Source organism: Plutella xylostella, chromosome 16 (genome assembly GCF_932276165.1).
Source record: "Plutella xylostella chromosome 16, ilPluXylo3.1, whole genome shotgun sequence".
NCBI lineage: Eukaryota > Metazoa > Arthropoda > Insecta > Lepidoptera > Plutellidae > Plutella > Plutella xylostella.
In genome coordinates this window covers 6757872-6774123 of record NC_063996.1, presented here as the reverse complement: position 1 = coordinate 6774123, position 16252 = coordinate 6757872, and the positions used below count along the sequence as shown (strand labels likewise).

General features: G+C 39.5%; 3 protein-coding genes across 6 annotated transcripts in view; 1 reads left to right on the top strand and 2 right to left on the bottom strand.

Annotated features, from left to right (window-relative positions):
* The window catches only part of LOC119693823 (zinc finger protein 160), a 50843-nt gene extending 41239 nt beyond the window's left edge, over nt 1–9604 (top strand). For 3 of the 4 annotated variants that reach the window (XM_048626408.1, XM_048626409.1, XM_048626406.1), the window contains 7 exons: nt 5992–6200; nt 6321–6545; nt 6737–6962; nt 7332–7498; nt 8170–8281; nt 8735–8827; nt 9357–9603. In XM_048626408.1, the coding sequence (XP_048482365.1) occupies nt 5992–6200; nt 6321–6545; nt 6737–6962; nt 7332–7498; nt 8170–8281; nt 8735–8827; nt 9357–9575 (1251 nt within the window). In that variant the 3' untranslated portion in view covers nt 9576–9603. Of the gene's footprint in view, nt 1–5991; nt 6201–6320; nt 6546–6736; nt 6963–7331; nt 7499–8169; nt 8282–8734; nt 8828–9356 lie in introns of all 4 variants that reach the window. The other variant, XM_048626407.1, reaches the window with a different exon arrangement.
* Nucleotides 9605–10714: 1110 nt separating this feature from the next.
* Nucleotides 10715–12966, bottom strand: LOC125489732 (zinc finger protein 675-like). Its single transcript, XM_048626578.1, has 5 exons — nt 12951–12966; nt 12776–12908; nt 11887–11998; nt 11366–11458; nt 10715–11059 (listed from the first exon to the last, which is right to left on the bottom strand). Exons 1-5 carry the CDS (start codon nt 12964–12966, stop codon nt 10826–10828), a joined length of 588 nt encoding a protein of 195 aa, XP_048482535.1. The 3' UTR covers nt 10715–10825.
* A 2067-nt stretch (nt 12967–15033) lies between these two features.
* Nucleotides 15034–16212, bottom strand: LOC125489731 (zinc finger protein 771-like). Its single transcript, XM_048626577.1, has 2 exons — nt 15982–16212; nt 15034–15204 (listed from the first exon to the last, which is right to left on the bottom strand). Exons 1-2 carry the CDS (start codon nt 16192–16194, stop codon nt 15034–15036), a joined length of 384 nt encoding a protein of 127 aa, XP_048482534.1. The 5' UTR covers nt 16195–16212.
* Between the last annotated feature and the right edge of the window lie 40 nt (nt 16213–16252).

Sequence of the window (16252 nt, the reverse complement as noted above, 5' to 3'; positions counted from 1 at the left end):
CACAATAAAATGGTCGCAACGTAAAGGGTTTAGCCGCCGTGAAGCTTGCAGTATAGTGCCAGTGACAGCTCAGCCTTTTTAACCGACTTCGAAAAAAGTCTCTCTATTCTTTTTCATTCATACTTCATTTGAATGAACTTTAGTCGTCTAGTTTTAAGGCAAATTTATTTTTACCTACAACATTTTGATTTATTCTCTTTTTTGCATTTTAAATAGTAGTTAGGTATATTCATATGTGAATAACCCTCCAGGTTCTGTTGCGACGTGTGCGGGAAACAGTTCCACTTTCCATCGGAGCTCAAGAACCACAACGACTTCTTCCATCTGAAGAAGGCAACCAAATATCATTGCACAATTTGTGATAAGGTAACGTTGCATAAAAAATCATATATTATATATATTTTTTATTTTATCCAAGATTTGTTGTGGGCACAAATTAATGTCAACCAAAAGGTGGTTCGCTTGCAAATCAAAATCACCTTTGACTACCCCTTCAGGGATTATAGTAGTAAGCATATGTATGTACGTTGCAATTCTTGTAACTTATTTTAAACTATCTACAGATTAATTTAAAATAAAAGCTTCTGAGGCCCAGGGTAATTATGAAGATAAAAGGTTTGTAACTCAATAGTCAGTCATTCTCAGCTACAGCCAGCAGTTAATTTGATGCTTAAGTACCTAATAGTCCGCCGAAAATAAATAGTTTTTACAGCGATTGCATTTCCTTAATTATTTAGTACTTTTTGCAATGGGTATTTTACAATGAGGTGAAAAAGTAAAAGCTAATCAGGCGCGCCTTAGGCGACCCTTTCTAATTGGTTGGTTCAGGCGCCATTTTTGCTCCCGAATAATGTGATTGGTCAGAACCTGAAAGGGAGTCCAAAGTTTCACTTGTTTTTTCCCCCATTGTGTATTGTCTGTCTGTCCGTCAGTACTTCCGGCGGGCGAGCACGCTGCGCGTCCACAATCGCACTCACATGCGCCTCCCCTGCGAGCCTTGCGGGAAGTGGTTCAAGGCAAGTCCCTTTCTATTATTATTATTACATTCTTATCTCTTTAATAAAATGTGTTATTATGAATAATGGGTTTGCAAAAGTGGTATCTGGAGAGCCGATAGGGAGTGAAGTGACACATAGGCTCTTTCTAAACCAATTTCTAATCAACCAATTTTAATCTTTTACAACTCTGCAGCCGCTACACGGTTTAATGCACGTTCCATCGTATTTACGATATAGTGAAGTTTATCTACGTACGAATGACGCGAACATCTCAATCCACAGGACCCAGAGGCGCTCGACAAACACTTGAAGAAGCACTCCCTGCCCTCGTGGAAAGGGCCGTATAAATGTCGCTCTTGTGACGTCACGTACAGCGCTCGCAACAACATGTACGAACACTACAAGCTCAAGCATCTCCATCTGAAAAAAGACGACCGCGTCACGATCAAGAATCTCTACAAACTAGACAAGGAAGTTGAAGTTATATGGATGGATAAAAAGTAAATAATTAAATTAAAACCTACGAATGGTTCTGTATAAACAAAATATTTTTTTTACAACAAATCTAACGTTGCTTTCTATGAATTGTCTTTGTATAAAATCTTAGTTATAAGGTTAGGCCTAAAACCCTTCCTTCATTGGAAGGAGACCCGTGCCCCAGCAGTGGGGCGTGAAGTGTCGTGAGTGGTGATGAACTTAATTAATAAGGATTAAAAGTTTTTTTATGTAAGTATATCTAAGTGCAATACGTCTATTGCACACGATTGTAAATTATGTAAACCTGTAGGGGAAATAAAGGTTAATAGTTGGTATAAGGTTTAAGATACTTTATTTCTCATAAGAACATTATTAAAAACATTCACGCAAAATGAGAACTTCAAATTCTAAATATTGTTAACTACTTAGTTAATAATATTTATTACTAAAAACGTGAATAATGGATTCCCCACAGGCTGATGGTATCATGCCGATGCAACTTAAGTTAATAATTTATAACATTGGGTATACCCATGGATGTAAACATGGTTAATAATTAGGTATCATTCTTGTTTGTAAGTAAATAGTTAGTTACATGTAACTACTTATGTAAAATCATATAACTACTACATATTTACAATCTACCTAGTAAATAAATTAGTTCAGATACTTACTTATACGAGATCTTTTTATTTTCTACTACTTATCATTTATATATGTAGCTATTCCCTTGAAGACACATCAATACGCGAGTTAAATGCTTGCGGAATTTAATTTTTACCCTGAGTTAGTAGGTACCATTTTACATTTTGCGATGCCGCCAAAAAACATTCTTTTGTTTTTTATCGATTGTTTTTACAGAAAAGTTTATCCCACTTTTTTAAACAGCCAATAGGTAAATGCCTTCCGTTATTTCCTACAGCTAGTAGCTGGCTGATACGTGTGGTTCATTGCTAAGGGTTCAAAGACATTGCATTCATGGTTAAGGTTCGATCCGTGCGGGGACACATCATCATAAGCCGCGTCCGATAGTGTGTCGGCGCCTTAAGTCCTTGCCTATCTATAATAAGTTCACATAATATTTTAGTTTTGTTAGGTTGGTAGCACTGCAGCCACTGTCAATAACGTCAAAATGGATTTGCAATGAGGAGGCAATGAGATATTTATTATTGTAAACTTCTACAACTAAGTTTAATTTCTATTATTTTATTTTACCTACTCATAATGATTCAAGCTTGTGTTTTTTGTCTATCACAAGATAGGGACCTACTCACAATTGATGAATCGCTGTATCTAACTGTTTACCCAAGTTTTAATGATGAACTTATCGAAGTAAGTACTATTTTCGTACATTTTATACAATACTTTAACTAATATGAAACCGCTATGTTCTTACACCTAGGTTAGTGCAGGACTGTAGGAGGTAATCCACCTAAAAAAACATTAACATGACGTACAGCTGATCTCTAAAGTCATGAAAGCGGAAATGGATTCAACTAATATCCAAACCAGTGCCCTATCCATGTTCTACCTCACTACACTCTTTATTTTAATGAAGTTGCACTGGTTACAAGAATCACTACTGTACACTGAAGTTGTCCTGAAATGAAAGTTAGATTGAGAGCATGTTTACAAGTTTAATAATACATAATAATGTTCTATACAATGTTTCTTTTTTTCTTACTTTAATTTATTACATAAATATTATTAATATGTTCTTATATTCGAATAGGTGGGTACTTTCACTCAGTATTTTTTCTATATATTTTCAGTACATAAATTACTTGAAAGCTGAGAAACTGCTAAAATTATGCTGGGAATGTCAAGTGAAGGTTTACAGTTACAAGAAACTCCTGCAAACGGCACACACAAGTCTGAAAGCTTTGAAAAACTTCACGGTGACACCTTCAGGGGTAAGTATTATATTAAGTAACCAAAATATTATGAGAGTATACTTGTAATACATTATAAATGATGCCAACTTATAAAACCTTATACTAAACTTAAACAGAAACAATTGCCAACATCAGTATTGGCAATAGACATGCTATATCAGTATAGCATGTCTATTCTTTCAATTAGGGAGATACCAGTAAAGGGAAACACTTTTTTTATATAGCACAAATTACTCCACAGGATCCACCAAAGTCAGAGTCAAGGCTCCTCATAACAACTGTGGATTCCATAGACATAGCCCCGTCTGTACCTCCACTGTTGCCACCTAAAGAAGAACAGAATGCTGATGATGCAGACTTCAAGTTCAATGTTGAACTAGCGTCAAAGGTATTTAAGCATATTCTTTGCCTTAGTATGTTACTAACAAACACCAGAGCTGAACTAGGGTAGATCAACCCTCAGATCTCTGGGGTATCTCCGGGAAGTCATAAGTAACTTAGGCTGTCTCATCATCACATCCCATTACGTCTCCACTGCTGGGGGACGGGTCTCCTTCCAATGAAGGAAGGGTTTTTAGGCCTAGTCCACCACGCTAGCCAAGTGAGGGTTGGTGGACCCCAACACAAGCAAGCTTGTGCTGAGAGAGTTGTTGGGTAAGTGGGCAACCCAACTGTCAGGCCGTCTGCTGGCTTTAAAAGCAGGAAAGCTAAAAATTGCTACTATTAATGTAACCAGTGGTGGGAAAAACGGCTACATTTTGATAACACGCTACAGACGCTATGTTACACATTTATAGCAGGTTATTTAATCCGCTAAGTTATAACGATATTGAAGAGCAAAAAAAAAATTGATGAAAAAAAAAATTGATGAAAAACCCTATGAACTTTCCTTCATACTTTACAGGCTTAGAACTGTCTATAATGGCACATCACTGTTTCCATAATGGCACATCACTGTTTCACTTCATTTTTATGAATTATTGTCAAACGTTCTTTAATTGCAATAACTATTTACACAAAACACTTTAAAACCACAAAGTAATATCCTTTCAATGTTTCATCCACTTACGAAAACACACGTAAAGTAAAGATAGGTAAATTGTCCAGTCAAAGTTCAATCACACACAATCACAAAACATTTAAAATACGAAATTGTCCTCAGAACCAAATTGTCCGTTAGAAAGTACCTATTTACACTTACACAAACACTATTTATTTTCAATTTTACACTAAACCTAAATAAACACTATACCTATTTTAATACGTCACTATTTAAACTATTTATTATTATGTATATTTACAAATATTTATTTACAGCACGCAAATGCAACAAAACAAACAACGCGATCGTAATTCATAACGTTGCGCGAGGCACAATTAGCATAGCGGCCACCCGTGGCCGTTGCCAAATCGCGACTGCGGAGCTAATTTCAGCAGATAGCGGAGCGCTATTGCGTAGTGAAGCTTGCAGCTTCGCAGCGTCTCGCTCTCTCACACGCGAGTCGCGCGACGTTGCACCGTTGAGAGAGCGAGACGCTACAAAGCAAGTGAATATCGCCTGCGCGGTTATCGCGCGCCACGTCTCGCGGCTGCGAGAAATAGCGGAGCCGCGAGGCTCCGCTATTTCTAGCAGTAGCGTCGTGGCAACGGCCGCGGGCAGACGCTGTCCAATTTTGCGAGCTAAGATCGCGAGGGCGCGTCGCGTTATAATTATAGCAGCATTTGCGCGTTCATAAAGCGAATGCTATTCGTTGCGAGCAAATCACTTGCTATGTTTTTTAGCTATATGTTATATTAACCTCCACTAAATGTAACCGATTATAAAATTTAACAGATAAAGTAATTACAGGCTTATCTCCATCCATTCCAGCAAAAAGAATTTACTGTTGAAGTAAAATTGGAACGCAACCAAGATGAAGATAGCTGCAACAATGATACAACTTCCAACAACAACAATGATGATGATGATGATGACAAACCTCTGCAGTCTGTGCAGGCGATGGCACTGCCCCCCGTCACATCAAAGCCTGTTAAAAGAGCATTGGACTCAAACAAAGCAAGTATAGCAAAATCAAAGGTTAGTATTTGGACACAATGCTTAGCCTGTATTCTTTTTGCGTGACTGACGTTGGAATGACGCAATAATGTTTTGTAATGATTTTTCTATGATAACGTTTCCTATGCTCTGTATCAAATAAATTTGCTTTTTTTTTTGAAAAAGAAGCCGCCGACGCCAGCGCCCCCTAAGTTCAGTAAAGTGTGGGCGTCCAGCGAGCAGGCTATGCGCTGGCACCGCGAGGAGCTGCGGCGCGCGCGGGAGGCGAGCCTCAGCTTCGTGCACGAGTGCGACGCGTGCGAGAGACTGTTCGCCGACGAGGAGGAGCTGAATACACATGTGGGGGAGGCGCATTGTGAGGTATAGTTGCAGTTTAGTCTCCCTATGGTAGCTTTGCGCCTCTTCATCATCAGCTAACTATTACATCACATCGGTATCTCAAGGAGATCTATCTTTTTTTACCACATGTTTCGTCATAAAAATATAAAATTACATAATTTCATCCGCAACATTCTTCGTCCATTTACAAAATAAATAGGTCAGTAAAAGTCTTTTATATTTGCAGAAGGCTGGCCAGTATACGTGCGATATGTGCCTGTATCGGTTTCCGGAACAAGCTAAGTTGGAACAGCACATGGAGGGTCACTATGTCTGCTACAAGTGTAAAAACTGCAGTTTTGAATGTAGAGAATTGAGAGAAATGGAGGAGCATGTAAAAAATCCACACAATATCATTCAGAAGCCTGTGTGTATTAGGTGTAAGAATGAATTTGTGTAAGTATACATAGCATACACTGTTGTTCAAAAAAGTTAATTTCATTTTTTACTTCGATTAGTCATCATTTCATCACGCGCCTCATTCTTTTCTCCGTAACACACATTTTGTTTTACCAGATCAAAGGAAGAACTAAAAGAACACTTGACAACATGTAAGACATACAAGTGCGCTGAGTGCGATAAAACATTCGTAGTCCGCGGGTCGTACCAGAAGCACGTGCGAGAGCACAAACAAGACCCCGGTGGTATTTATTGTGAAATCTGCAAGGTCCACTACAAGGCGTCCTATTACAAGGAGCATTTGATTACTAGCTTGAAGCATGTTTCCGAAGATGATTTCAAGTAAGCAATCAGTGTATGATGAATTTTGATTGATGATTTTTTGCTGAACAATAGGCTGCCTCTTTTATAGTAATGTAGTGCTACTTTTTATCCTGACATGCTTATGGGTATTTTTTTTAATGGCCGAAAGATTCGCGTAAATTATATAAATATTACTCGAAAATAATAAAAAATAAGCTTTCAAATTCCAGATACAAGTGCAATGAATGCGACAAAAAGTTTCCAACCTCGACTCGACTCAGGTTGCATATGTTCGGTAATCACAAGCGCCCGGGCCCCCACCCTTGCAAACTGTGCCCTAAGTCCTACTTCGATAAGATGAAATTGGCTCGACACATCGCCAATGTCCATAAAATAGGGCCCGTGATAGAGAGAAAAAAGGATAAGATATGTGAAACATGCGGTAAAGGATTTTCGGTGAGTCATCTAAAAATCATCCAATCATATTAAACTGTAATTTGCATATACAGAGGTGACCCGCAACCCGCTTTTCCCTGCAAATGTGTAGGTAGGTATGTACTCAAGAAATATGACTCGAGCCTTAAAATATTGCCTTTTTGGAAACATATCTAGAATCTAGACATGAAGCTTGCTATTTCCCTTCACCTTTTCAGCATCTTCATGACATGTAATCTTCAGGAAATATGTGGCTTTCTTTGTTGTTCTTATTATCAAATAAGTATATTGTGTGTTTTGTTTACCGCCACTGTTGATACGTTCGTTTACTGTCTGTACCACATAAAGTTCTATTCTATTCTACAAAATTCATAACCACACGTTTCACAGTCGAGCACGCTTTTAACGAACCACATCCGTATACACACGGGCGAGCGGCCATGGCGCTGCGAGGAGTGCCCCGCCGCCTTCGCACAGAACGGGACATTCTACATGCACATGAAGCAAGTCCACGGCAAGACCATCGACCGGCATGGGAGGGAGAAATTGACTGAGAAGTGAGTTAATGATTATCACGTGTTCAAATCGTTATAATACTTATAAACCCGTTATAATACCGTCCGTCATAGAACAGCTGAGAGTATTTCAATCGTCTAGGCTTTCAGAAAAGCCGTTGTTTGTTTTCAAGTAGAAGGTACCAGAAACCAGAAGAGCTAGCACGGGGCCTAATTAAGACGTGACAAACGTTTTGGATCGCACTCACTCATATTGCGCAGCCTCAAGAGCAAGCGCGACGGAGAACTTTTGTGACGTCTTAAATGGGCCCCGTGCTAGCACTCCAGAAGGAAGAAATTGATGAGTATCTACAAAAAAATCGCTAAAATTGCTCAACGCAACTTTGTCGCCGTTATTTTCAATATTTAGAATACATGTTTTTAAATTTGTAATCTGTTTTATATATTGTTTGTTTGTGTACAATAAAGCGTTTATAAATAAATAAATAGGTTTAGGCGTGTGCTTTTTTATGCACTGAAAAGATAGCTCCGGAGTTTCTTGCCTCCGTTCTCTCCTAAGACAGAAAGAGCCCCCGTTATCCGAACGGAGAGAAGTTTGTAAAAATTTACGTTGATCACAAAATTTATTATAATTTATTTATACGATGAATAAAAACATTTGACTTTGACTTTGAAATAAACCCCCACTTAGCACGTATTTGTCTCGTCGCCAGGGTGTGTTGCGACGCGTGTGGCGCCGCGTTCAACACGCGCGCCGGCCTCGCGCAGCACCACAACCTGCTGCATGCGGAGAAGACCGACTACCAGTGTGAAACCTGCGAAAAGGTATTTAGACTGACTATCAGTGTGAAACCTGCGAAAAGGTATTTAGACTGAGTATCAGTGTGAAACCTGTGAAAATGTTTGAAAAGCATTATGAAAATGGCGGCATATTCATAAAGTCGTCCGCCTTTTTTTTACCCGCGTCTACTACATTATATATTTTTTTTAAATGTTTTACTTGGATTTTTAATACTTTACTGTTTTGTAACCCGTTCTTTATATAAATAGCTATTTTTGAAATTCTTATATTTATTTATAAGGTATTGCAATAAACCAAAACTTAACCCAAAAAGTTGACTCAGTCTCCCTGAACAACTTTAAATGTGCGATTATTTTAAATGCTAATTTTTCTGTTTAAAATGACCCCCGAGTCACCCTCTTTCGACTCACCATTACAACCATTTTACACTATGTATTAATCTATCTATCTATCTGTCTGTCTGTGTGTCTTGTCAGTACTGCCGCACGGCGCAGGGCCTACAGAAGCACACTCGCACACACGCGCCGCCCGCGCCGCTGCCCTGCCACACCTGCGGGAAGACATTCAAGGCGAGTTCACTGTTCATACAGAATGTTGAAAAATGTTGTAGAGAGGGTTTAAGGCGAAAGACTCTAATGATTTTTAGAGGTTTTTTTCACGAATTTCTGCCTACTAACTATAACACTTTTCCTACGTCTTAATTATGAATGCCGAGTTTGTGAATAAGCAAAACAGTGCTTTTTTCAAAAGTCCGTTCAGTGATTTGTGTGAAAGTGTAACAAATATGCACAGATACTAATCCCCAAATCCCCAAAAGAGATTTTTGACACTTTACAATAGGTTTAAAAATTTACGTTGTGTTATACGATATTCAACTTTTTAATTGACGAAAAGAGCCAAAACTCGTTTGTTTCAAAGTAAATTTTAACCTTGTTGTTAATTTACAATACGGTCAATGAATTTAAGGGTCTTGCAAATCCATGTACAAAAGTTAACGTTTTACAAAAAAAACTACTTGAAGATAAAATACTTATTTCGGCGACCGTTTTATTGTATATATTTTACATAAATAATTTGAATATATATTTTAATCCACAGACTCGAGGGGCGCACACGCAGCACATTCAGAAGAAACACGGCATCGCGGTGGTGGAGCGGCCGTTCAAATGTCGCTCTTGTGACGCGGCCTATAGCGTCCAAACTAACTTGTACACGCACTACAAAGTCAAGCATCTAGGCCTGAAAAGCAGCGATAAAGTTAAGATCATGAATCTCTTCAATTTGGATAAAGAAGTCATGGTTGTTGCGAGAAAGTAATTTGAAAAGTGGATTTGACACTTACGTATCGAAGTATGTCTACATATAAAAGACGCTCTCTGGACCGCTGGAACGATGGCCGGAAGTAGCAGGATGAAAGATAAAGATACATTTATTTAACATACAGACAACAGCAGGACACAAAATAATACAAAACAAAGAATAACATAAAATATTGTTGTCCAGAGGGTCAAAAAGGCACCAGCTCAGCATGTGCTGTAGAAAATAAAGGCCACGGCGCTGCAGCGCGCAGAAAGGAAAGATGAGGACAGAAAATCCCTCTTGTCTCCCAATATTCACGAGTGCTAGCTGATAATAACCATGTCCAATGGAAGTGAAGAGACGACATAATTATAAATGCTCGTTTACTTTTAGACTGAAACCTCTGTCTACAGAATGATGTTTTCTAATAATAACATGAAAGTGGAAGATACGGTCTCCCAAAAATTAAGTGCAATAAATGTCTACTGCCTACTACAAATAAGATCGTAGAAAAAATCGTGGGAAAACACCATCAATTGCAAATGTGTGAATCATCATATCACACTTACTATAATATTTATGAAACCTGTAGTATCTAAGATAAGTACTCATTTTCGAGTTAAAAAATGATGTTTATCTATTTTAATATTTATAAATCAGTAACGTAAGTTTGTATAAATAAGAAATTAGTAAATTATTGTAAGTACACTATAATATAAAAAAGAATCGCAAAATGTTTGCATATTTAATTATTAATTTAATCTGAATATCGTAATTTATCAATTATATCGCCAACACTGGTTAAAAATAAATGATGGTGTGCCTTTGTGCCTTGCTTGAAGATCATGGAATAAATAACTACCGCCATGTATATTTGAGTAATTTTATTTATCACCTAGCGGCCCGATTACCATTACCAGTATGTTCAATTGAGGCTATATATCCTTTCAAAGGTTCAACGGCCAAATTATGTCATGGTAGGTATGCCGTCTACGTTCATATTCACTTGAAAAAACAAAAAATGTTTTTCTTTACTTGCGTGCTATAAGTAAAATAGTTGAACAGAAAGTGTTGCATTTGAACAACCCACATACAAAGATAAACATTTTTCGAGTGTCCTACGCGGAAGGGCGCTATGATTTTGAAGAAAAAACATGTTACCAGTAAGTACATTTTATTTCTCTACATCTATTTTCTAGTTAACTAACTCTATTTACATAACTTATTTACTTAATACTGTATTGCACAAATACAAACATTACACCTTCCTAAGAGTTCTCAAACATCTTCTTCGACGGCAAAACCACTATTTCCTTATCCGGATTAAACAGATTTTTGATCGTAATCCGATCGTTGCGTTTCAGCTTGAGGTGCTTGACCTTGTAGTGCTGGTACAAGTTAGTTCGGACGCTGTACTCTGCGTCACAGGAGCGACATTTGAACGGCCCGTCGCCGGCGGTTAGGCCGTGTTTCTTCATGTGGCGGGTGTGGGCGCCGCGCGTCTGCGGAGACAGAGTTAGGTACTTAGAAAAATATATAACAATAATAATGAGGCTTTTTTTAGTACTGGATACATAAATTTCCAATAGATTGTAGATTTTATTTAGCTCATATTCCTAAACTTTTAACTTTTTTTTGTTACAAAATCCACTTTATCCGACTTTAACATAAGTAATATACAATACAATAATCTCTCTTTGCAAACTATAAAAAAACTTAAATAATAGAGATGCACAAATTGCGATATTTTCGCTAAACGCGAATCTCTTCCAAGCCACCTATAATATACTGGTTAACGAGGGTATTACCTTGAATGTCTTCCCACAGGTGTCGCAGGGCAGCGGCGCGGCGTCGGCGTGCAGGTTGCGGTGCTTCTTCAGGTCCACGGCCGTGCGGCAGTACTGTGGAGATCGGACACTACTCGTCATTCTGAACAACTTTGTGTGAAGACTAAAAAATCCGTGATAAAAAATCTCTTCTACAAATTATGAGAACTAATTACGTAGGTAAGAATGTTAGTCCTATGTCCCATTTTAGCTTGCAGTATTATATAATTGTTTTACCCTGGGAAGGCCTATTTTGTGCTAAATTAGATTTAATTAATTTCAGGAAGCAGTGGTCTAGAGTAACACAGGACCACAAAACTGAAGGATTATATAATTTTTACCTCTACAAACAAGATATTATTGTGCAATGAGATTGTGCAATGAAGAATAAATAAATAAATAAATAAAAAATATTATTAAAAATAGATACTTAATACCCAAGAGTGGGCGATAGAAAACAGGTAATGTTAATGAAGACACCTTGATGATGATAATATGAATACCTTGTCGCAAGTCTCGCACTGGAACTTGGTCTTCTTGAGGTGGAAATAGTCGTAGTGTATCTTGAGCTTGCACTTAGCGCTGAACTCCTTGCCACACGCCTCGCAGCACACCCTGTATATAAGAATACAGTGTTGTAGTATTAGGTCTAGCTAACACGTGACTTTGGCGGAATTTACAAGATTGTCGCACACATAAGTGCTATTTGTCAATGACATCATAGGGGTGATCTATTGGGGGGGGTTGACCATCATTTCCCCTCCACGCTGGCTCCATATTTTCGCTCATTCGACTTTATATCAACACTCGGCATATCTCGAGGGCTACATAAAATATTTTACTTAATTTCCGAGATATGACAGGAAATGTCGAGTTCGCGAAAATTTACCACCTGGTCCACTTGGTGGGTTCACACATAATTATATTCATAGATGTGTAGATTTTCTACGATGTTTTCCTTCGCCGTAACAGCTCAATAATAAATTCAAACAAAGCACATAATTTGTAACCAACTGACTTCTCAGCACGAGTCACCGTCCCGTACCGGTCCACAATCTTCCCGTGCAATCTCTTCACGTGCGTGCAGTACGCGCCGTGGTGCGCGACGCCGCGGGGCAGTCGCCGCAGCGGTACGGACCTACCTTGTTACTTAATTAAAACTGGCTATGGTGAAACACTCCAAATATATACGCACAGATATAGCCACACTCTGCTTCTATGAAGTGGGGGCGCTTTTATCATCGATGCGCCCGCCGTTTAAATTAACCCGCCGGTCAAAATACTCGTATGTATACGCTGTGTCCCTAAGGCTGCGTTTCAAAGGCAACTGTTCGCCTATTACGAGGTAACTAACTTAAAATTTATACAATTAAATAAAAACGTCCAACTCACTTCTCAGCGCGTGTCACCGTCCCGTATCTATCAACAACCTTCCCGTGTAACCTCTTCACGTGCGTGTAGTAGGCGCCGTGGTGCGCGAAGGCGGCGGGGCAGTCGCCGCAGCGGTACGGACCTACCTTGTTACCTCACCACGTTATCGTGAAACGTGCGTCTACTCCGAATATACGCACAGATATAGCCATACTCAACGCGTTTGTATCGATTGGATTCGATCGCCGCGCTTTTAAATTACGTCGTGTGCTGTGGCTCTAAGGCTGCGTATCTAGCTGAAAACCTCAGTTACGAAGTTACTAACTAAAAAGTCCAACTCACTTCTCAGCGCGCGTGACCGTCCCGTATCTATCCTCAATCTTCCCGTGCGTGCAGTACGCGCCGTGGTGCGCCGCGGGGCAGTCGCCGCAGCGGTACGGACCTACCTTGTTACCTCACCACTCTGTGTATGTGGTGTATTTAACTAGCTAATGATGTCGATTCTGAAGGCAGAAATTCTAATTTGAACGCTGTCAAACAAAAAAAAATCTAGTATAAAATGAGATTTCAGGGAACAGTCATAGAGTCGAATTTTAAACAAAGAATTTAAGGTTTTGACAGCATTAAAATTAGAATTTCCGCCTTCAGAATCTACATCAATGTATTTTCTTTCTTTTTAACCTAAGCACACGTGGCTATCGTGAAACGTGCGTCTTCTACGAATATACGCACAGATATAAACACGCGTTTGTATCGCTTCAGTTGTGCGCGTTTTTTATCATCGATGCGCCCGCGTTCAAATTACGTCGTGTGCTGTGGCTCTAAGGGCAAGATAAATAGACGAAACTAAGACGGAGTCTTAGCTTAAGCACATGCTAAGAACACGAATTCACTAAAATAGACACTACTTGAGCACAGACTATGCCAGTAAGTTCGCACTCTGACTTAGCCGAGTTCAAGTTCACATTTGTCAAGACTTGGCCCTTGCTTAGCATACATACAATTTTGTCTATTGTCACATCTGCCACACTCTCAGGAAATTAATATTCTAAGCTCTCAGGCTATCCACAGACCACATTTATACCAAATTTGCTAAAAAACTACGGAATGAAACCATGACCACAGATAAATAAATATATATTTGACGCAGATTTGACATAACAGGTTCTAAGACAGTGACTTAGCCGAGCAAACGCTAAGTAGTGTCTATTTTAGAGACTCATTGCAACTCGACTTAGTTCAGGTGAAGTCGTACTTGGCTAAGCATTAGTTTGAGCAAGTGCTAAGCAACGACTATTTATCTGGGCCTAAGGCTGCGTATCTAGCTGGAAAACTCAGTTACGAAGTTACTAACTATTGTATTATAATTACACTATTAAACAAAAAAAGTCACAAACTCACTTCTCAGCGCGCGTGACCGTCCCGTATCTATCCACAATCTTCCCGTGCAGCCGCTTCACGTGCGTGTAGTAGGCGCCGTGGTGCGCCGCGGGGGCAGTCGCCGCAGCGGTACGGACCTACCTTGTTACCTCACCACTCTGTGTATGTGGTGTATTTGTGTAGCTCTAAATAAATGTCTTTTCTTTCTTTCTAACTTAAGCACACGTGGCTATCGAGAAACGTGCGTCTTCTATGAATATACGCACAGATAGGTATAGCCATACTCAACGCGTTTGTATCGCTTCGATCGGAGGCGTTTTTATCATCGATGCGCCGTCGACGCGCGCCAAATTATGTCGTGTGCTGTGGCTCAGGCTGCGTTAGCTCTAGCTGGCAAACTGTTCGTGTTCACCCGTTACTAGATTACTAAATATTCATATATAATTTATAGTAATAAATAAAAATGGCCTCTTACTTCTCAGCGCGCGTCACCGTGCCGTATCTATCAACAACCTTCCCGTGCAATCTCTTCACGTGCGTGTAGTAGGCGCCGTGGTGCGCGAAGGCGGCGGGGCAGTCGCCGCAGCGGTACGGACCTACCTTGTAACCTAATTACAACTGGCTATCGTGAACAACGCCTTTACTCCGAATATACGCACAGATATAGCCATACCCTGCTTCTATGTATGCGCGTTTATATCTCTTCAAGTGGGAGTGTTTTTACCATCGATGCGCCGACGACGCGCGTCCAAATTACGTCGTGTGCTGTAGCTTTGGCTGCGTTTCTGGCAGGCAAACTGTTCGCCCGTTACTAGATTACTAATTATGGATATATAATATGAGGCCATGAGCGCCAAAGTGGCCTCATATATACTATTAATAAATATAAAAAACACCTCTTACTTCTCAGCGCGCGTGACCGTCCCGTATCTATCAACAATCTTCCCGTGCAGCCTCTTCACGTGCGTGTAGTAGGCGCCGTGGTGCGCGAAGGCGGCGGGGCAGTCGCCGCAGCGGTACGGACGCTCGCCCGAGTGCGTGCGCATGTGGTTCGCTAGCACGGTGTTCGACTGTGAAATGTGCATGAATAAATCTGACCCCTTAGAATGAATTTTCATCGTGAACGTGAAGTAGAATTCATCGAGTAATTTCACGTCACATTCACCATGAAAATTCATGCTAAGGGGTCTGTACCTCAGAGTTAAACAGTAATAAGTCGACTTTTAATTAAAACCTTTTTTGTTACTCTATGTAAATCGCGTGAATGATCTCTATCACGTAAGTGTAAAAATAGAGACTAAAAAAGTGGACTTATATTACTGCTTACCTCTGAGGTACAGAATTATCTGTAATCTCCTTCGACTGTGAAACGTGCATTACTGGTTTTCATTTGAAATGATTTTAGATACGGAATTGTTGACCTCTCACACGCTATAGGCCTCTAGAAGAGAATATTAGGTATTCGACAGGAAATGTGAATGTGGCAGACAATCAGGATTACTTTTATTACTTCTATGTTCAGAATAGGTTTTTGTTAATCTCTCACGAGCAATGTGCCCCTATAAGGTAAGAATGCGAACCTAAACCATTCAAACATTACCTTTGCTACCACAAAAAACTTTAAACACTGTTTAACAAGTGTTTAAATCAAAATTTGACAGATTTTGTAGGGGTTTGACAGCTCTAAACACCTGTTAAATACTGTCGTAAGTTTTTGTGGTAAGGCCCTACTTATTTAACCTTAAAATTTACTTGTTGTTAACTATTCTGAGGTCACGCTTCTATAATGCTCTAACTTTAAATAATAGGTTTAAATAAGTAACAATCATTAACAATATCATACTTACTGCAAATCCTCTCCCGCACGTTTCACACATTTTATTCTTCTCCTTCTGTGTTACGGTACCAATCTTGTGAACTGAGGCGCAGTGCCGAACCAATCTGAACTTATTGAAGTAGGACCGAGGGCACAATTCACATGGGAACGGGCCGGGTCGCTTGTGGAAGCCAAACAAATGCTGTTTCAACCGAGATGACGCTGGGAATTTTAGATGACACATTTCACATTCGTACCTGAAAATAATATTATGTGAATGAAAAGATTAAGTGCAGTTTTCA